Source organism: Cynocephalus volans, chromosome 16, assembly GCF_027409185.1.
Source record: "Cynocephalus volans isolate mCynVol1 chromosome 16, mCynVol1.pri, whole genome shotgun sequence".
In the NCBI taxonomy this organism is placed as follows: Eukaryota; Metazoa; Chordata; class Mammalia; order Dermoptera; family Cynocephalidae; genus Cynocephalus; species Cynocephalus volans.
The window spans coordinates 49,226,455-49,248,238 of NC_084475.1; the positions used below are offsets into that span (position 1 = coordinate 49,226,455).

Consider the following 21,784-nt stretch of genomic DNA (forward strand, 5'->3'; position numbering starts at 1 on the left):
TTTCATGCTGTGTTTTACATGGCACAGCAGGAGTGGATTGTTTAATATCTGTAACTCTGAACTTCTACAACCTTTGTATCAGATATTCAGGTATGTGATGAGAAGCAGAAATTCTAAAAATGATTTCTACAGAATTTTTTGGAGACCCCTGGAGCAAACTATTGGAGTCCAATCCCCTTCTTTTTGCATACTTTTTCTTTGCCTGTTTGAACAGTGTTCTCATGGGTCAGAAAGATTGAGTTTCTAGTCCCTTACTTTAAATTGCTTTATAATTGCCTTACTTTATAAGAGAGACATATCCTGACATTTAGTGAAGCCTGCAAATAGTTAGAAGAAATTAATCTGAACCTATTAGAAGTAGAGGAGGGGGAAAAACTTATTTTGGAAAATTGTTAGTTAGACTGGATACACTCAATCAAGATAGCATGATAATGTGCATAGAAAGCACAAATAATGAGCTCCAGATATTTCTTCTCAGATATAATTTCAATTTGATTACGGGTCATAGATAAAGAAGTTTGAGATGGAAAAATATGGCTTGCATTTAAGTTTAAAAACATTAAAAAATTTTCTAAAAATTTTAATTTATTTTTTTGGCAGCTTGCCGGTGCAGGGATCCAAACCCTTGACTTGGTGTTGTAAGGCTTTGCTATAACCAACTGAGCTAACTGGACAGCCTCAAAAGTTTTTAAATATGTTGAACGTGGTTTGGTTTTGGAATTTCCATAGCAGAGTGTATAAAACTATTGGAATTCTAGATTTCAGTCTGGCAGAGGCTGTGTTACTTCCTAGGATTGACACCTTGGACAAATTAATGTGAATTCTCTGAGCCTCTGTTTCCTCATACATTTTAAAAGAAGGTTATTAATTTAGTTAATATTTTGAAGGGCACCTAGAATACACATCTCTATAAGACAGTCACAGTGTGTACTTTCATGGTTTATAGAGTGATGCAGGAAAGTCAGATATGGCAAAATATCTGAACTACTTACAGTAATTATTCATTAAAATTATAATAAGAAATTCAGTTCTGGCATATTTTTTAACTATGACCGTGTGAGATATCTTTTTGTTCTGTAGGAAGAATTTAAAGCTACACCTTTCTTCAAGTCTATTAGAACAAATCCCAGAATTTGAGACATTTTCTCTGGGTATCTATCTGGTTCCCCTAGGAGTTTTCAAGTGTATTGTGCACCTTGGCAAAGTAAGGGTTTTGTGAGTTCTGCAGACCATTTCTGCTGGCATAAAATTTTCAGAATCATTATCAGCCTTCTGTACAATTCATGGGCATCTGTGCCAGACAGTAGGGTCCTACATAGACCTTTCTTGGATAACCACATCTCTCTTCCTGGCATCTGCTGAGATGGTTAGTTAGATCCTTGAGTTACATGCCTAATATATTTAGCAAAAGTTTGTCCAGCCATACCACTGGGTCAGTTTCCAAGCACACTCCTGTTTGACCATGGCTTGCCTACTGTTGGTTCCTGTTGAATTCTGCTCATTCAAAATGTGGAAGCCAAATGTACATGAATTATGTTTCGTAGCACCGTCTCAGCAAAAGAGATGATTGTTAAGTTAAAGTTCTTTTCCCCCAAGTCATTTTCCAGAAATATTGTTCTGAACGTCATCGGGCCATCTCTTCTAGGGATGTTACAATTATAACTGGGCTTAGGCCTAAATTAGCTTATTAAAGGTGGGAGCATCACTATTATCCACTATTGCATTTTTCTTCATGAAGCAAAAATTAGAAACACTGTAAGAAAATAATGTTTCCGCTGATGAATCCAAGTTTTAATTTTTTTCTTTATTCAAAAGATTGCATCTTAAACCAAAATATTTAAAAATTTCTCAGGATCCTCACTTTCTATATTCCTAAGGCAACATAATTATAGCAAGATAACTTAGTTAGAACTCTCACTATACATTAATAATAGAAAGCAGCATTGTGGATAAATAGTATCGGTTTCCGAGGAACAGTTGTACGGTGCGATTTGCATTCAGTGGTGAGGAATTTCTGTGGGTAGTAGACTGGTGAGCAGGAAGCCCTTGTGGAAGCAGTGAAAGTACTGAGATAAGGAGTGGGTGGTGCATTTGGATTCTGGTGACTTGGGTTGGAGAGGAATATTCATGCTGAGTCGATGTGGAGAAACATGAAAGTCTCATAGGAGGAGCCAAATTTTGGAGGCTTTAAGTGCCAGGCCCACGAGTTAAGACTATTCTATAGGCAGACCATGGCAATTACACCTTTATTGAACACAGAAGTGAAAGATAACGAGATATTTGAGAAAGATAATGTAACAGCTGTAAAGATGGATTGATGGTAGGAGAGACTGCAGCCAGGGAAATTAGTTAGGATTAGTTAGGATTCCAGGTCTGACAGTGAGGCTAGAAGGATACTGGCAGAAGGAAGTGATATAGGAGACATTTTAGAGGAAGAATTAATTGTAGATGGTGACAGACTGCATTTCTATAGGCGGAGGAATAGGGAGGGACTAGGAAATGTTGACGGCAAATATATAGGAGGATGGAAAAATAGTGCTATCGTTGAATGGGATAGCATATTTGCGGTTGAAGGAGTTAGTTTTAGGTGCATTATGATTAGATCTCTATGGAGGGATGTTTGCGGGGTGGAGATTAAGACCTTGAAATTGACCCTCACAGAGGTGGTAATTATATCACCAAGATAATGAGAGTATTATTGTTTCATGGCTATTCGGTCAACCAGTCTGTTGCCAGGTGTGTTGGAGATTGTCACTGTGTATTAGTTAAATCTTTGATACTATTTATGTACCACCATTTGAATGATATTTGCCCTGACAAATAGAGTGTTGGCCTGGACCTAATTAAACCCTGTTAAGTTTTTACAGGAAACTTGTTTTATAAGATGTGACTGATAACTACATAGTCATGAGGATCAAGGGCATAGGGAATTCAAGATCATCTTTTCTTTGAACTTGTCATCTTAACTCTGTGCCTTCTCCCTAGTGGATATGTTCTTGTTGTTGTAGTTGGGTGTTATATGTGCTGTAATGCAGATGAGACTGTTGATTTATTCTAATTTTTGGTTACCTTGTGAGAGTTTGTTAATAAACATAAATATAATTAAAATATATCTTACAGAAAGTTTATGTTAGTTCATTGGTTAAATTACTTAAATCACATTCATTGGGATATTTTTCTTCATTCAAAACCCAGGTTTCCAGCTCCCTGACACATCCTTCTTTTGCAGGCAGGTTTTCAAATGTGTACTCTTTCCTTTTAGTTTTTCTTGGTACACAGTTTCTTATGAAGTCTACATAGCATTTTCACATCTTGTTTTCCTATTTATAAATGTGAATATATATGTTCTCACCTCTGCTCAGAAGAAATTGGGTTTATCACTCACTGAATATTTGAAAATGCAAAACATTATTCTCAATTATGTGGTGACTGAATATTCACGTTAGCACATTCAAGGGCTGACTCCATGTGACTTTATGGAGCTATCGAAATGTTTAACGCACTCCATGCCCATTGTGTTTCAGTGTACTTGCAGGAAAGACATGGTGAAAATTTCAATGGATATCTTCGTTAGGAAATTCCAGCCAGACAGATACCAGCTTTGGAAGCAAGGAAAGGATATATACACCATTGATCATACAAAGCCTACTCCAGAATCCACCCCTGAAGTAAAAGCATGGCTGCAGAGGAGGAGGAAAGTAAGAAAAGCATCGAGGAGGTAATGATCCCCCCACTGCAACCTGCTTGTAGTATTTTCTTAACTAAAATGGGTTATTGAACATGATCTTCTCGAGGGCTATTTATTTATTTTTCTATTTTTCATCATATGTTTACTTAATATCTTACGGAAAATTTGAGACAAAGTATTTTTAATTCTTGGGAAGTGTAATAGACAGAATGTAGGAAGAGGTATGTATCATTTTGGTGAATATTCTTGAAGTTGCTGTATATGGCACATAGAAAAATACTAGAAATTCTAAGTTGACCCCTTGCACTAGTGTATTTTAAAGTTGTATTAGTCCTCTCCGTTCATCTTCATATTTTTATCAGCTTCAATACTTGATTTCTAATGTTTTCGTTTGCTACCAGTTTTCTTGGTGACTTCTGTAGTTTTGTTCTTCCTATCTGAGATATTACTTTTCTCACTTGCATGCTCATATTTTACTACTTTTTGTATGTAGTTGGTTTTATTCTTTTACAAGATGTAAACAAGTGTGGTGTTTTTATAATATGGTTGTCCTTGTGAATGTTGTTCTCCATTCCATTTTTGTGGCCAGAGCCATTTCAGAAACTTCTAGGTCTGCTGTGGGCATCTTACAGTTTGAAAGCCCATTGAACAGGGTGTGTGGTGTGTTGCTCAGGTCCACAGGCTACCTTTTTAGGCTTTATATTTTCCAGTTTTATATTACATTTTTCTCTTCAATTTTACTCATTGTTTTTCTTTCAGATTGTAAAAGTAATATTTGTGCATTGGAGAAAATTTGTAAAATAAGGAAAAGAATAATGAAGGAATTCCAAATCACCCATAACCTTACTATCCAGAGATAACCTGTGTTAACATTTTGTATATATCCTTTATATATATATTTATTTTTTTATTATATAGTATTATATACCTTTCCAAAATTGGGGCCACGCTCTATTAACAATTTGATGACCACTTATGTGAGTGTGTTTTTACATGTAATTAAGTGATTTGCACAATGTAATTTTTAGTGCCTGCATATGTTTCACTAATTCCCTATATTTGGACCTGTAGCTTGTTTCTACTTTTTGGCTGTTAACTAAATAATACTGTAATTTTAAACCTTTGCCCACACTTATTTTCTGACTCTCTTTTCTCCCTGACATTTACTTTCTGCTATTTTAGAATGGTAGTGAGCGGAGGAACCTTAACATGGAGATGTACCCGAGGCACAGAACTAGTTCATAGCAGATCTAAAACTCAGGTGTTGATATTTTACCCTATAGTTTACAGCAATGATTTTCTGTTAGTTTTGAAATAAATTTAGTATTTCAGACCCAGTATTTTAAAATTAGGAAGTAAAATAAAATAAAAAGTATTGTACTGCTTCCCATGTGGCAAGGGTAAGTATTAACTAATGACTTGTGTGAGCATGTGTATGTGTGCATTGTGTTACCATCTAAAATGTATGGCTTGCATTCAAAAGTTTGAGAAATAATAACTTAGAGAGTCGGTGCCTTTGATAAATACGTTAGTTCACATTACCAAAAAAGCCAGTTTTTGAAGGCAGTATTCAATCTTGAGTTCAGAAGACATACCAGTAGAACACCATGAGGATTGTTCTTCAATGGACAGAAAACAGAATACTCTAATTGTGTGTATGATTTGGTCTCCTGGTTATTAACCACAGTGGGGTTTTTGCTTTGACAGACAGCATAGACCTATGACATTGAACAGATTAGAAATGCCTGTCAGTAGGTTAAAATAATCAACGGAGTTTGTTCACCTAGTTAGAAAGCCTAATGTTAAGGAGCTTATTTAATATGTTCAGCCTTGTGACGATGAGAGAGATTGCTGATCTGCCTTCAGTAATGCCCTATCTAGGGAAGTCTAATGAATGGAATGTTTCACTGAAATCTCAAAGATGTCAGCCATCTTATTTTACATGTACTATGCTGTTTATAATGTGGAGATTTTCCACATTGGCCACTGCAGTATTTTCAGTAAACGAGATGATGGTGATGATGGTAACTGCTATTGTCCCTACCATCAGTAGTGGCTAAAGCTAATTTATATATGTTATCACTGGCTATCCCCTTTCTCTCATATCTGTAACCTTCCGGACTTCCTGCAGTGCTTCGTTTTATGGTGTTCTCTTGTGTGTGCGTGTATTACATATAGGTTGTATGTGTGTATGTGTTTTGGACACTGTTGCTTTGGGTTCATTTGTAATTGTTTCTAATTGTTAGGAATGTTGTGTCATATATAAAAGGCACGTATGAAAAAGCTATGAAGTGACTTGCTGGAAAATACTAAAAGAGGATAAAAATAAAAATAGTGTCCACTCTGAAAATAATAAGTTGTCATAAGATATTAAATACATACAGTCAGCCTTTTTTCTGTCTTAATTCTTTTAGCTATTGATGATTTGGCATTTAATCTGAATGATTTTCATGCATGCCTGAGAATCGTACAAAATTCAGGGAAAAGTAGCACTAGTTCACCTCAAAATGTAAATAATTTACTCAGATTTTAACATCTTTGTAGGATCTCCTGATTATCTCTTTCTTTATTGATTACTTAAATAATATTTTAGTTATTGATTTTATTCATGTCATCATTTTTCACTTTATTTTTATAAATATTGCTATATGATTTAGTAACAACTTTTTTTGCAATAGTGTTTAAGCAATTATTTGCAGTTTGAATATTTTTTGTAAATTGATATTAAAACTGTCAAGATTTCAATTTCAAATTTAATTTATTGATTGTAAAGATTGTCTTGGCATAGTGATTAAAAAACTGTCAGGGTTTTTTCATTTTTAAGCAAGTGAAAATAACATTTGTATTGATACGTGTTTTCTGTCCATTACAAATGTTCTGCTCTGACCACCGCTTCTCTTGTTGATAGCTTCCAGTGTACTCGGTCTCACTCTAAAAGGCCTAAGACTGTAGAAGATGAGGAAGTATCAGCCGAAGTCGATGGGGCAGAGGTCCCTATCCCTTGTCCAGGCACAGGTGACCTCAAGGTCAGTGAAAAGCCAGAAGAAGCAGAGAAGCTGGGGATCACAGGAGCGCCTTCAGAAGAAGAGGTTTCTGCTGTCAAGACACAGGCGTATCAGAGTTTATTGGATAATATCAAACTCGCAGGTGAGATGGTTGATTATGTTCCACATATGAGTAGCAGGAGGTTGATAATCTGATACAGTACATCTGTGTTCACTAGGACAGATATCTTACTAGTCCACATAGCTTAACCAAAAGGCTATCTACAGTTATAGGGTAACTCCACCAGGAGGCTAAGGGAATGTTATAAAAGTCAGCAGCATCACTGCTACACATAATGGAATTGAGAGACAAACGGTTACCAGTGCTTATGTGGTTCAATAAAAAAGGAGATTCCAAAAAGAAATTTTTTTTAGTGCAACTCAGTTTATAAAATATAATGCATTTTTGGAAAGCTTCTCTTGAATTTATATGGAACAGAGAAAACCAACTATAGATCACTCTTTGCAGAGTCTTAGCTTTCTACTTAATTTTAAGAAGAAAATAAAGATTAGGGTTTTAAAAAGAACAACAAACATAAAAAGTCAGTATAGTGAAATGGTTTATATACTCTGCTGGCTGCTCCTCTGTATTAACCTATTAACTATCATTCTAAGGTACTTTGCTTTTTTTCCTTTTTATAGCATATTTCTCTGAAACTGCTTTAGTGCTTTGCCTCTTTAATATTTGTTGGAGGTTTTATCCCTTTAATAATCGAGGTAGTTGGTAATTCCTGTCTTCCTCTCATACCCCTCATCCCAAAAATCCTTCAGTCGTTGGACTCTCCCGAATCTTACTTCCTCTACTGCTTCCTCCTTGCTTAAGGCACCATGTTTCTTGCCTAGACTAGTGCTGAAATTGCTTCCTTCCTGTTTTGCTAATGTCCACGCTATTCACCCCTGCTAGTCAGTTCCCTATATTGCAGTCACTGTGATCCTTAAAAAATGCCAAAAAACTTGTCTTGTTCCTCTATCGTCTTACTATTGTTCCACTTTGAATAAAGGAAAAAGTCCTTATGTAGTCATAAATAAACTGGTTTTCAGCTGCTGCTAAAGCCTCATTACCTTTGCTCTTGAAATATCTGTGTGAATAGAGTTTAAACCATAGAGTTTTTTTCCAGTGAGTTCATACTTTAATGGAGAGCTACACAGATAAACACAATTACAATCTAGCATAATAAGGATCATGATAGGGAATGCATAGGGTGTTGCTGGTGTACCAAGGAAGGACCCAAAACAGGAACTGGACAGGTAAGGTTTCTTGGCGTAGGTGACATCTGAACTGAGTTGTGATGAATGGCCATAAGATAGCAAGATCATGAAGGTAGGGAACAGAATTGCAGCAAGTGCAGAGGAGCAGTTATGCAGTGCTCCCTCATCATGGCTTCTATCACACTGGACTTAATTAACCACTCTAGGGCACCCAATTTCAGTAGTTCTTTTGATACATGATTCTTTGCATTTTGATGTCCAGGTTTTGAGACCTGGCAGAATACAGAATACTCAGTGGAAGATTTGTCTGGGTTCAGCATCAGAGCTCATACGTGAGTGGTACAAATGATGCTTGGTGTGTTTGTGTGTGTGTGTGTGTGTATGTGTGTGTGTGTGTGTGTGTGTGTGTGTGTGTGTAAAAGTGAGATGGCGGGGAAGAGAAGTGCTTTATAATATTTTTCTCCTGGTTCATGCTGTCAGTGTCTGATACAAGATTAGTGCAGACCATCATTTTTATCAGATCTGTATGCCCTTACATGTGTCACTTACGTATATCCTCTGAGCTGAAATGTTTTATCAGCAGCTGCTCTCAGCATCTTATATTGGGATATAATTCTTATTTTTAGATAGATTTCAAATTGTTATTGCTTTGGATAATTTTTATAATTGCCCTCCCTTTTGATGTTGGTCTATAGTAGAACACACTTTTTAATCCCTTGTTTTGTCAGTAGGTATTTCTTTTGCCAAAGTCCAAGTTCCCACCTTAAACAACTACAAAGGCAGCATGAAGCTCTGGGGAACCTGGAAAATACAGAATCTGATGGGAATAGTTTAACAGTTCTACTCAGTAGTAATATAATGCAAGATTTATTAACAGTCTTTTCTTTTACTTCCCAGGAAACAGCTGCTTATGTACATCTGTAATGGAGGAAGTAAAAGCTGAAAATGACAAAGCCTGTGACATAACTGCACCTTCTAAATCCAATGAGCATAGTGATTCCGTACTGTTATCCAGTGGCCATGTGAGGTCCGAGGAGTCAGACCCAGCCAAGCTTTCATGGCTGAAGTCACCTGAGTTGTGCTCCTCAGTGGCAGAGAGTAATGGTGTGTTAACCGAGGGAGAAGAGAGTGATCTGGAGAGCCGCATGAATGGCCTTGAACCTGGGGAAATCCCAGCGGTCCCCAGTGGAGAGAGAAATGGCTTCAAAGTCCCCAGTGTATGTAGTACTACCGACTTCTACCGTATTCATTGTATGGTGAGAGCACTTTCCAAAAACAACATGCTGTGTACTAAAATCTTGCTTTAGGGAACGAATAATGTTTCACATTTATGGCTCTTAATCATATTTCCTTTAGTGACTAGAAAGTAAACCTTGTATAAGCTCTGGCTCACATAGTGATAATTCAGAGTATAGAGCTTTTGGTCACATATTGAAACTTAATTTTCTTTCTTTTTCCATTAAATAAAATTAAACTCTTTTTCTTTTGAGATAATTGTGGATTTATATGCAAATTAGGAAATGGTAGCCTATGTAAGCTTTATCTAGTCTCCCCAATACTACCATTTTGGAAAACTGTAGTATGAAATCACAACCATATTGACGTTGATGTCAAGATACAGAACGGTTCTATCACCTGCAATATTAACCAGCCTGGGAAGAATACATTTGCTTGGTTCTGACCTCCTCCTGCCATCAGTTAATATTTCTGAATCCCAGAGCCCACAGCTTCTATTTTAAAATTAGGACTCACCTGGTCACAGTTTTCTCTGACTCTCCTCATGGACCCTGAATCCTAATACCAGGGTGACATTTCTGGTTCTGCCCACTCCCAGAAATAAGCCTTGTGCCACTCGGAAATTCAGGACCCCTCTAGATTACTAAGTTCCCCATTGCGACTTTTTGGATAGGGCTCCTTATTTTTCTGATGTCTTTGTACAGTGTTAACATAGTATGCTTTTAAAGTAAACTGTCCTGGTAGCCACGAGATTGGGAGTAGATTGGGTGAACTAGGACTGTGTGTAGCAATAGCAGTTGTCAGAATTGAGTAACGTTTTTGACCTATACAACCCGATTAGGACTTCTAGTGGATGAGTAAGGCATAATTGTTTGAGCTGATAAGATGAGCTGGCTGCTGAACAGACACACCGGTCCTGCTCATTTAAATTTACTGAAGACCTGTTCGCATCCTTCAGTAGTAGTAAGGGAGATTGTAAAAGGACAGCAACTTTGAATACTGTGTTTCTCAGTTTTAAAATGTCATATAAAATAGTTTCTTATTATTAGGATTGTATATTCCACTGAAATATAAAATAAATACTCATCTAAAACTATGAAAAATATGGTCTAATTTATTTGAAAACATCCTAAGGAAAAGTTTGAAAATAGCATTCATATGCTAGCAAATAGAATTTACAACTTAATTTCATGAAGGGATTAAATGTAGCTGGACAAGTATGGGGATTCTTTGTAGAGTGGTGAATGAATCAAATGCAGCTTTAATTATATTTAGTTATGTTCTTTAAACTGGAATGGAACTGAAAGAAACTTGTCAGTTTCCTTGCTTTCAAGGGGGTGATTGTAGAGCCAGTGCCTTCGTCTTTATCATTCCCTGAGCAAAGACTGATAGGAGAGAGAGCAAACGCTGCTGCTGAGGACCGAGTGGCTTTAATTTTTGTGTAGTTTTGATAAGTGTTTCTTTGTATTAAGTGTAAGGCTATGTATATGCTGGTAGCAGCTGGCATTAATCAACTACTCAAGTAGTGCTAGTTTATTTTTTAAACTCTATTAATCAGTTAGTCAATCAATCTGTCTGTTTATCTGTCTCTCTTTCCATCCACCCAGTCATCCATCCAGTTGTCCACCCATTTACCCATCTTGGGCTCCATGCTCTCTCTGGAACATACCAAATATGTTCTCACTTTATGTGCTATTCCTGCTACCCAGAATACTCCTCCTCCAGATAGCCATAATAGTTCTACTCAAATGTCACCTTGTCAGAAAGGCCTTGTCTGACTATCCACTGTGAAAGTGCCCGCTCCCAGTCACTTTCTTTTCCTTCATTCCGCTTTGTATTTCTTCATTGCATATTTCCTGAATAGTACCTGATAAATATTCACATTTTACTTGTATGTTGTCTTTCCCAAGACCCCTCTGTATCGCATACTCCTTGAGAACGAGACCCTGGTGTGATTTTTTTTCTGCTGTAGCTCCATCCATTAGAACACTGTGGCACCTGGTGGGGGCTTAATAAATAGTTCTTGTTCTTGACTGAATTATAATTTCCCAAATTAACTTTTAGCTATTATAAACATAGATGAATCTCATACTATATTACTTTTTCATGCCCTTCCCACCTCCAGCTTTGATTAGAATGCTCTTTATCAGAATCCTGATTTGGAGTCCAAGGCCAGAGCTGTTTCTTCACATCTGGCCACTGCTTCTTCAGCTTACAGGCAAGAAGACTAGGGCCACTTTCTTTCATAGTCAAGTGTTGATGTAAACCCAGTCATTTCATTCCCTCTCTGATTCCTCCTCCCCACCCTTCTTTTTTGTATTGCAAGGGCAAGAAAGCATAAAGGTGCATATGACTTTCTACCTTTGAAAGGAAAACATAGTCTTCAGAGCCCAGGGTGAAAGATTTTATGTTAAATTTAAGTGGTTTCAAGATGGCATTAATGTATCATTAAAAAAAAAGGCTACTTTTGATTTCTTTTTTCACCCTTGTGTATGTGACATAGAAGTGGTGATTCAGGTCTGAGTGCAAAGAAGCGTGCAGCCTCAGTGGGCAGGGCTGCCTTCTCTGTGAGGACAGAAAGCAAAAACACCTGCCAGATGTTCACATGAGAGCTGACCTACATTTTTATGAGTATGTAAGGCTAAATTTAGATTAGTTTTATAAAGAACTTTTGAAAACTTGGGAAATGCTGCGCTTAGTACAGATTTGATGAGACTACTCTGCACCACAGTGAGTATTTTGATATGAAGTGGAAGGTGAGTTGACCTCTTGGTAAAATTACCAATAGAGTGGATTTCTATTTCTTTTGCCTTTAAGTTTAAATTTCTTAAAGGGTTAATTGCCTAAGAAGTAAAAAAGCACAAGATTTCCTTACAATTATGTTATCATAAATCACTGTGAACTATAGTTTTCTGTTTAAAACATGTTTTTAATTACATGTGTTTCTCCCCATTTTTGTTGTGTAAGTAGATAATAGAAGGAGAGACCAAGACCTCTAAGAGTTGGCGCCATCCGCTTACTAAGCCTCCAGCAAGATCCCCTCTGACCCTTGTTAAGCAGCAGGCAGCAAGTGACGAAGGTAAGCTCTTGAGGCTTCTCAGGATGTTTCTGCATAGGTGTTTATTGTAGCACACTGTTGTAAGCAATTGCTTAGCACAGAGAAAATTTGAGCAAGTGGCAAACTCCAAACCTACCATTAGATTATAGGTCATCAACAATTTACAAGCAGAAGGAATGTGGATTTTAGGAGGAAAGAATTGCTTCATATAATCCAGCCTTATTACTGGTGAAAGTCTTCTCGTTTCATAACATGGGATAGTGTTTGTCATTCCTGACATTCTTCATTTTAAGGTTCTCCAGAAGAAGTTGAGTATCACTTCTCTAAAGATGTCAGTTTATAGAAGTAACATGCTGTAGGTTTCTTTGCATTGTCTTTACTTTTACCTTGAATCCTTCAAATTTATTTAAACCATCTTGAGTAAGAAACTACACACATATCCTGTTTCATACCCTGTTATACCCGGTGCAGCAAAACATCCTTTCTCCTTACTTAGATTGCGCTAATGTGACTTGTTGAGGTGCCATTTTATTTACAGTCTGTTACCATTTCTGGATGTAACATTCATCTTTTTGTTTAACCTGGTTGCCCATTTTACCTCTCATTTTGCAAAATGAATTTTTGTTGCCTCAAATTCAAAATTGGAATACTGACTAGTAAGTGTTGTAAAAGTGTCTCTTAGCATCATGTGGGCCTTATTTTTTTCATCTCTAAATGACAAATTCAATTAGGTTTTCTGTAAAGAGCCTTTCTTTGAGATGTTTTCCAGTTTTACTGCTTGATATTGTTCACTAAGGTCATGTGTCTGTGAGGATGCTGGCAAGTGAGTAACGTGAGAGGGTTTAAGCTTCTTGTTAAGTTTAAATAAATTTATCAGAGTACAGACATTGTTAGCAGATTTTTTCCTTTTGTTCGCTGTCTTCTTGTATAATCTCTATTTAGTTAGGAAAAAAGATCATGAGTGTAGGGATCAGATAAGGATGGCAGTAGTTTTTATAAAACCAATCCAGGGTAGAATTCTGGTTCAAGTAATAAGAGTAATGAAATATGTTTGTATTTATTTACATATATCATCGTTTTGAGTTATTCTTCTGCTTTATTATGCAAAGAATTTTCCTCTTATTGTCAAGATAATTAAAGGACAGTTCTGTACGAAATAATTAATATTTAGTATACATTACTCATGAATTTTAATTATCCTTCTTTATCATAGCCTATTTTCAGCATAACTTTTCAGAAGGGAATAGGCTATACTAACACATGTGGAAGGCTACTTTTTCCTATGTCCTTATTTTCTCAGGAAGTTTATTTTGATGTGGGCCATCATAAATTGGCCTAGAGTTTCTCCCTCGAGAGGAATTCTGATTTCAGTCATTCTAACTCGCTAAATTTGTGAATGGGTTGGTTTAATGAAGTTGTATCAGGGGTTTGAGGTTAAGTATTTTTCTGAAACATAGATGATTGTAGCTTTTGCAACAGTCTCACTTTCCATTCTAATGTGTTAAGGACTCCTTGGCATGTTCTGGAGGTTTTTGAGAATTGAATAGAAAAATCAGAGAATTTTTGTGATGGGTAAAGATTTATACGAGGTTCCAAACTGACAGTGGAGAATATTATGTGGCCTGGAGTAAATTATTTACATCATTTGGCACTTGAATGTTAACCTCAACCTTTGGCTCTGTGTCTAAGTTGCTTGTGGTGTTCTAAGTGAATGAACATTATCATTGTTAGAATGTGAAGAATAATGGGCTTACTGCTCACTGGAAGCACAGAGTTCCAAATCTAGCTTTTTTGGGGGCTTTTCTACCCTAACTGCTTGGCTCCTTTTGCACTCTTCATATGTAGTAACATAACTATATTTGTGCATCCTGAAAAATTGCATCTTTAAACAATAATTATTATTCCCTATTGATGAATGAGCATTTCTTCATTAAAGCTGGGATTTGATTCCCCTAACAGAAAGACTGCAGAGGGGAAAGATCCAGCACCTCTGGGAGCTTCTGTACAGCTGGGAGACAAGTCAACTTTAAATTACTCTTCTCTTTAGGGCAATGTAGTGGCTCTCTGATACCTAAATCACCTGAAACTATAGAGATCATTCTGATTGTGGCAGATCCTGTAATTACAGAATCAGCGAGAATTTCTTCACTATCACCCTTTTCTTTCCTGGGGGAAGATTTTCCATGTTTAGCAGAAAAACATGAGGGTTGGTAGTATTGAAGAAGAGAGGGATACGTAATAAAAGGATGATGATTACCACAGAGCGTCTTTGCATAAAAATTTGTTTCTAATTCTTTTTCTATTGGTGAAAAATAACTTTTAGTGTATGCTATGTTTATCATTTATAATTTAAAAGAAAATACTATGCCCTCTCTTGTTTCCTTTTAAGTGAAATGTTTTTCACTTGGATTTTTCTAAGGTTGGGTACCTGGACAATGGGATCCTAAAACAGGGATTAAAATTCTATTTATTTTTCTGATTATTAGGCTAATTAGACATATGCTGGATTGAAACCTAGACTTGAAAGCAAAATTGTGTGGGTCATTGTATTCTTGAAGTATCTTGGACATATACCCACTCTCCAGTTGTGATCTTTTGATATTATTGGCATATTCCTGCTTTTCTCTGAGTTCAGTGTCTATAGGGAAGGAGGGTGTGTATGTAGCACAGAACCAGGCAGGGTTTGAGAACAACACTGTCTGGCCTCAGAAGATGGGGGGCAACCAACTTAGAAATCTGTGGCAATATTTCTTTTTCTTTGGTTGGTGAGGATGCCTGCTCGAATTCTCTCACTTTTCCCCTTAATATTATTGCTTCCATACAGGTTGAGTGCTCAATTCCGTAGTGTGGCTTTGAGGCCAGTCGTAATCCACTATGAGTTTCTCTCTCTAGCTTCATTTCCCTCAGCTCCCCTACATGAGTCCTTCTTTCCATTTATTCAGACAACAATTTTTTCTCTTCTGGATATAGTCTGCTACTTTTTTCTTCCATGCATTTGCCCAGGCAAATACCCTTTTCTTTTGTAGAACCATTCTCAACCACTTCTTAACACTCACCTCTCTTCTGCTGTTACTGCGCATGTACTCTACGTGCACCCAGCTCTGACATACCGGTGATCACCTTATGTTGTACTTTATTACGTGGCACTGGCCATTTGTCTGTCTCCCCACTTTCACTTTTCTCTTCTGCCTTCCCTCCACGTCCTTGACAGCGAACTTTTCACTGAATCACTGTGGCTTAGATCATGTTTGGATTCAAAAGCAGGAAAGCCCTGGTTAAGGTGATCACTAAACCTTGAAATCAGCTATTAGAAGGATAGCCAGCCACCTTAATATATTATACACTGTCATAGTAAAGAAAAATGTAAATCCTTGTCCAGGAAGTATTCTCTGTGTGTATATGTGTGTAGAAAAACTTGCTGGTCTAATTAGCTGTAGTAATGTGAACAAATTATATATTTAATATGTTAGCTATCTCAGTTTTGTATCCTGACAGAGTTGGAATGTTTTTTACCACTGTGTCAAATCCTAGAAGTCCCTCAGAGTGAAAATGCAGCTGACACATTGCAGTGCCTTGTAGTTTTGAGGGCTCCTGGGGTTATATGTCACATTGGGTTGGTAAATGATTTCTTCGTAAGGACTAGCCTACTATTTGCTTTGTTTAGGTTATAGTGGTTTGGTTAATTATTTTTGTTTCTCACTCCCAACTAAGAAATGATGCATATGCTGCAGTTCAAAATGTGATTAGAGAATAGGTTTTTCTTTAGATTATTTTTTTTTCCTTTGCTGAAAGAGGAGTGTAGCTTGAGGAAGATCAAGACTATGTCACGGGAAGGGAAATCACTAGTGAGCTTAAATTTCTTCATCTTTAGATTTTATACTTCTGTTGTTTCGTAAAATTATTCTTCAACACACATATGCATACATGCACACACACAAAACACACCTACAGTATGCAGTATGGTGAAATGAAGAGAGAGTTGAAAGCTGAAGTGGAATAACTTTAATGTCTAATGAATTGTTTAAATGCAATTCAATGAAACATTACACAGCTGCCCAGAATGCTTTTAATATACCATATTTAATACTCTACAGAAAATGCTTTCCATGTAAGGGTAAGTGGTAAAATATAATTGAACCAGGCTGTGTACATGGGAAATATTTTGAGGCACATCATTCTCTTTTGTGGTCTTTGAAAGTACTTAGCCTGCAGTTTGTGGCTTTGGTATCTGTATTTGCTGCCTTGCTACCCATTTTGATGTCATTCAGATTCACATATTTTTTAACCCATGGCATGCTTCTTCTGACCAGCATTTTCATCAGCAGCCCTTTTGTTGTGCTGACACAAACTCCAGAACTTCTCCTGAACTGACATTGTAGACGTCCTGCACTGACATCAGTATCTGAACATACATTTTATCACTCCCCCAACTGCCCTCATGGTTCACTGTTTGTTCCTTGAAGCTTTCATCCTGCACACATGTTCATTTGTTTCTGAACATTATTTCTGAAAATTTTACTACATTTGTTTCCAATATAAATTTTCTAGCTTTTTCTACAATTAGTTTTGTACTTACTGTGCAGCCAAGCCCCTTGGTTAAGTGATAAGGTTAAGGACATTTCTAATGCAGCTATAAACCAAGGACAAGCCCTGCTAACATAAAGGAGACCTCATGAACATGGCAGTGCCTCACAAAGTAATACTCTGCTCAGTGATTGACACTGTGTTGGTGGTGATTACTGTCAATATACTTGTCAACATAATTGCTGACGGCAGAGTTTCATTGGAGACTATGAAAGTTAATTGGAAAACTTGTAAGAAAATATGCAAGATTGTTATTAGGTGATTTTAATTTTTTTTGTCGGCTGATATTTTTTGACATTTTCTATAATAAACATTTCTTTTATATTTGGCCAAAAAGCTATTTTACAGAGACTTGGAGTGTAAATGTGACACTCATACCTTGAACCTTTGGCTTGGGTGGGGAAGGTCATAGGATAGAAGAGAAAGAATTCCTTAGCATACACTGCAGTCAATTGTATACCTCTCATTCCGAGTGAGAAATTTAAAGTGAAAGTGCATCCTGGTTATTGATACCTCTAGTGCATCTGGTAGACGCAACTGCAGCATCTTTTGACCCCAACCTGAATAGGAATTTGGTTGACTAACACACAACAGATTCTGGAGTCCTATTTTGTGCCTCATAAGTTTTTTGACTTTGGGCAAATCTTCTCTCTGGCCTCAGTTTCCTCCTTTGTAAAATATGAATCTTGTTCATATTGTAAATAATCAGGGTTCCTAACATATGGGTTTTGGGCATTTTGAATGCCCTGAAATAAGCATGTGATGATAGGTTAAGAGGTATTTTTCCAAAAAGCTGATTACCATTGGATTTAATGTTTATTTGTAATTCTTCAACTATAATTTTATGATTTCTAGAATAATTCAGACAGAAAGATTGAACAATGGAGATACCCATCTCTACTGGGTTTACCCAAGTGCAGAGGTGACCCCATCTGCAAGTTTAAATATTGGAAAAATTCATGTTAAAGTCCTCGTTATGAATCTGATTTCTTATAATCTTAATTGTCTTAATAACTCTTTATCAGTCATCACTTCAGCCAGTGCATTACTATAATGAGCTGTTAAGCATCTCTTTGAAATTAAAGACATTTTAGACCCTGATTCTCTGTAGTGTCTGCATGCCTTGAGCGTTAGATTAAGAGAGTATTTCAGGCACACTTATGGTAATTTATTTTTGGGGAACTCTTATATATTATAATTTGTTTACTAATGGATTAAATATTTATATATAGAGATAGAAGAAATGGAAATTACTGCATCAATTAGAGATCATTGTTGGTGTTTGATCATTATTTAACCCATTTAACCTAGGTTTTCAGATGTTTTGAAGAATAGCATGTATGCATTTAAGCAGATTTAAGTGAGTGAAATCTCAGGAAGACCATTTTGACAAAATTTGATTACTTCCCCAAAAGATTTTCTCTGTTTCACACTCCTTTTATTATGGCACTAATTATTGTAATGCAATTGAATACTAATCTGGTCCTAAGCACATTTCCTCAAGACTAGAACTGCCTTGTGATTTCACTTTGTTAGAGTCTTTGTTTTTTCCTGGGACGGACTGAGATTTCCTATGGTGTTTTCTGAATGTTTTATCCTGTGTTAACCAGTCACTGTACTACTTGCACAGTTAGTACACAAGCTGGCTCTTGGGCACTTTGCAATTGTCGCTCAAACAAAAGGGGATTATTTAGAATTGGAATTTAGAATTAGAGTTCAAGGAATGAGAATTTAGAATTGGCTGTTTTACTTGACCTTTGGTAGACAGATGATTTCGGGAGAATTCTGCCCTCTTGCTCCTGTCGTGCTGTGACTCCGCCTTTCCCAACTGCATTGATGTAAATTTCCCAATCTTTTATTTATTTTTTTAAAGGACTTATCTTGTGAATGTATTGACCGAATATAATAATGATGTCTGATTCAGACTTATTAAAAATGTTATTCTAAATTTTAATTGTAGACATTATTTTAAATATTAGAAGCATTCATTTTTTTTTTTTCCAGATGGTGGTGGGCATAGGACTCTGTTATGGTGGATGACCTGAGGCCTGGCTTCTGGTCTCCCCTTGCCTGTTAAAGGCTGTGTGGCCTTGGAAAACTGTTGTGTAATCTCTCTAATGCTCATCTCAGAGGTTTACTCATTTGTGTGATGATATGGGAGGATAAGTGATCCAAAGTTTTGTTCAAACTGTAAAAATCTTTGATTCCATAAAATATAATAGAAGAGGATACGATCTAGTCCTTGCCCCATGGTAGCCTTTCATTAAAAAGGAACCTAGCGACATATATAGGTACATCACTCATTGACAGTGTTTCCCTTCCTTAAAAAATCCTTTTCTCTGCCAGTGTTGAAAAACAAACGCTGTTCTATAACGGCTGCATGTCATGCTCCAAATGTTATTAATTTTTACATAATGTCTCTTCTCTTTTGTTCCATCAGTTTTTATTAGCTTGAGGTAATATTATACTTTAATAATAGGTATAGTTGTAGTCTGCTTAAGCAATAAAAGAGCAGATTCAGCAGATTATTAGGTAGATTGGCTTGGAATGTTTGTTGATAGGTCACACAGTCAGTGTTTACCTGCATTATGTGGACATAAAACATTAGATGTTGTTGGCACTCAGATAAAATGATATTTTATCTAGCACTGAGGTTTGTAATAATAGTCGGTGTTCTCAGTTTGGCCTGATTTCTCTTTCATTAAATTCCTTTGGAAGCCCCAATGGCATTGGCTTTTACTGTAATATGGGGAATAAAAATCAAAAACACCTTGCTTTTATTATGCTAGTGGCTTGGTCAGGTTTTGTTTGAATTAGAGACAAAAATGCTAGCTTTATAACTTATGTCATACTGTTGCTTTCTGTACTTTTTACATTAAATCCTGAAATTTTCCTAAATGATGGTTGGCATGAAGTCTTATGATCAGGTGTCTGAATATGCTGAAAGCATTGGGCTTTTAAAATGATAGTCAAGACTCTGATTATCTTGGCTTCATCCAATTCTAGTTACTCTTAAAGTCATGCAGAAAACATCTAAGGAACAGATTTTGATATGACTGTGGTTCATTCCAATCTTTAGGCAAATATATTATTGTATTAGGTTAAAATATATGAAATTGCTGGTCTTTGATAATTTCTTTCTCTCCACAAAAACTGGAGTTCCATAAAACTCAACTTAAAATGTATTACTTTATATTCTCTTAAACTTGTACACAATCCCCTTTCCTAAGAGACATACGTGTCTTAACCCTATACGCCACTGACTTATCCTGTATTTTGAAACACATTTCTGCATTGTTATTTCTACTTTTTCTTTGATTTCGAAACTAGCTCTGAAGATGGAGAATAAGTGAGGAAGGTATACGTATATTTTCAAATTTAATTTCATGATTACTTTGTGGTCTTTATTTTCTTTATTTTGCTGCTGACCAATAAAAACCTAGTCCTGGGCTGGCAGCATTTGGCAGGCTGGCAGTTGGGAACCTTGGTCATGGATTTTAGCAAGGGATTTTCCACATATGGGAGGTTAAGTAACATGTTGTAGGCTTCCAGATAGTGAATGGTTAGAAAGTGGCTCACTTTATCATCATTTTAATTTGTTGTAGAGTTATTTTACTTTTTCTCTTCTCGGGGTCTTAGCTTCCCAGGTTTTAGGGACATGGTGAGGTGACTATTTTTTTAATACCTATCAAATGAACCTCTAAATACTGCAATGATAATCCATTTTTTCATGTTCATGTTCTTTATTTTGAGAAACATTTTTAAGATCAAAAAGTGCAGGGATTTTTGTAGTGCTTTTACAAAAAATAGAAACTTTAAGGAGAAAAGGTTGGCTATGGTATGTGAACATGTGTAAGTATTATGCAAGTTTTTTCATAGCTGCTGTTAAGATCTTTTCCTCAGAAATAAACTTTATAATGCCTTCAAGTGAGTTAGCCAAGGATCTGGTTAAGTATCTTCTTGGGAAAAAACTGTGAGTACAAAAACGCCGAGGAGGGAGTGAGTCTGGCATGAAGGAGAGCCAGCAGGACCAGGCAGTGGATTTTTTTTTTTTTTTTTAAACATTTATCAACAGATATAGTGTACTGTGTAGTAATACCTATTTAACTGCACTTTTGTTCTCATTAGAGATTCTCATTGAAAAACATTTGTAAATTTCATAGCAAAAATTGTATTTTTTGTAATCGAATCATAATTGGTTATACATATTTTTGGGATTCAATGTTCACATATGTTGATCAAATCAATATTACTAGTATGTATATTGTTATAAATTATACTTATTTTTTATGCCCCTTGTCAAATCTTTCCCTATCTCCCACTTCCTCCCCCCGTCCACCACTGATAACCCTAGATTTCTTCTCTCCCTCTGAAAGAGTAATGGTTATTCTGTTGATTTGTTGCCTAGATGATCTGTCCAATGCTGAAAGGTGTGTTCAGGTCCCCCAATATTATTACAGAGCAGATGCTTCTTCTGTCATTCTGGAATGGGCTTTGTGGAGAGAGACATCCTCTTCTTTTCTTTGATTTCTGCTGGTGACTGTCCTTGTGTCAATGTACTCCAGTGGCTGGTGGACTCTCTGTGTGGTGGTTGTGACGTCTAGCCACTTTTGCGGAAGCTGTGGTTACTGTGGTGGCTGTGGTGGGCCACCGAAATGGAGGTGATATTTTTGGCATGCTCCTTGGTGCTGGTGGTGTTCCTGGTTGTGGGCAGGAGGTCTGGTCCTCAGCTCCACTCCCCAGGTCCCCGGGTGGGGCCCCGAGGTGCTGGTAGTGTGCTTGGTTGTGGGCGGGCGGTCTGGTCCATGGTTTGATGCTCTGGGTCCCCTGGAGGGGGCCCCAAGGTGCTGGTGGTGTGCTTGGGCTGGAACTAATTTTTGTGTCCTTTGCTTACTTCTAACATGGGGGAACTTCCTGTGGGAACCAGTACTTCCTGTGGGAGCTGTGTGGTTGATTAAATTGCTG

The 21,784-nt window shown here is 36.8% G+C and overlaps 1 protein-coding gene across 3 annotated transcripts in view; it reads left to right on the top strand.

The window, feature by feature from the left end:
* Positions 1-21,784, top strand: part of KDM4C (lysine demethylase 4C) — a 371,099-nt gene that overhangs the window by 186,643 nt on the left and 162,672 nt on the right. For all 3 annotated transcript variants that reach the window (XR_010021850.1, XM_063080305.1, XM_063080306.1), the window contains exons 9-12: positions 3,525-3,718; positions 6,597-6,835; positions 8,839-9,158; positions 12,148-12,256. Coding sequence is in view for 2 of the 3 variants with exons in the window: in XM_063080305.1 (XP_062936375.1) it covers positions 3,525-3,718; positions 6,597-6,835; positions 8,839-9,158; positions 12,148-12,256 (862 nt within the window). In the remaining variant the exon portion in view is untranslated. The remainder of the gene's footprint in view (positions 1-3,524; positions 3,719-6,596; positions 6,836-8,838; positions 9,159-12,147; positions 12,257-21,784) is intronic.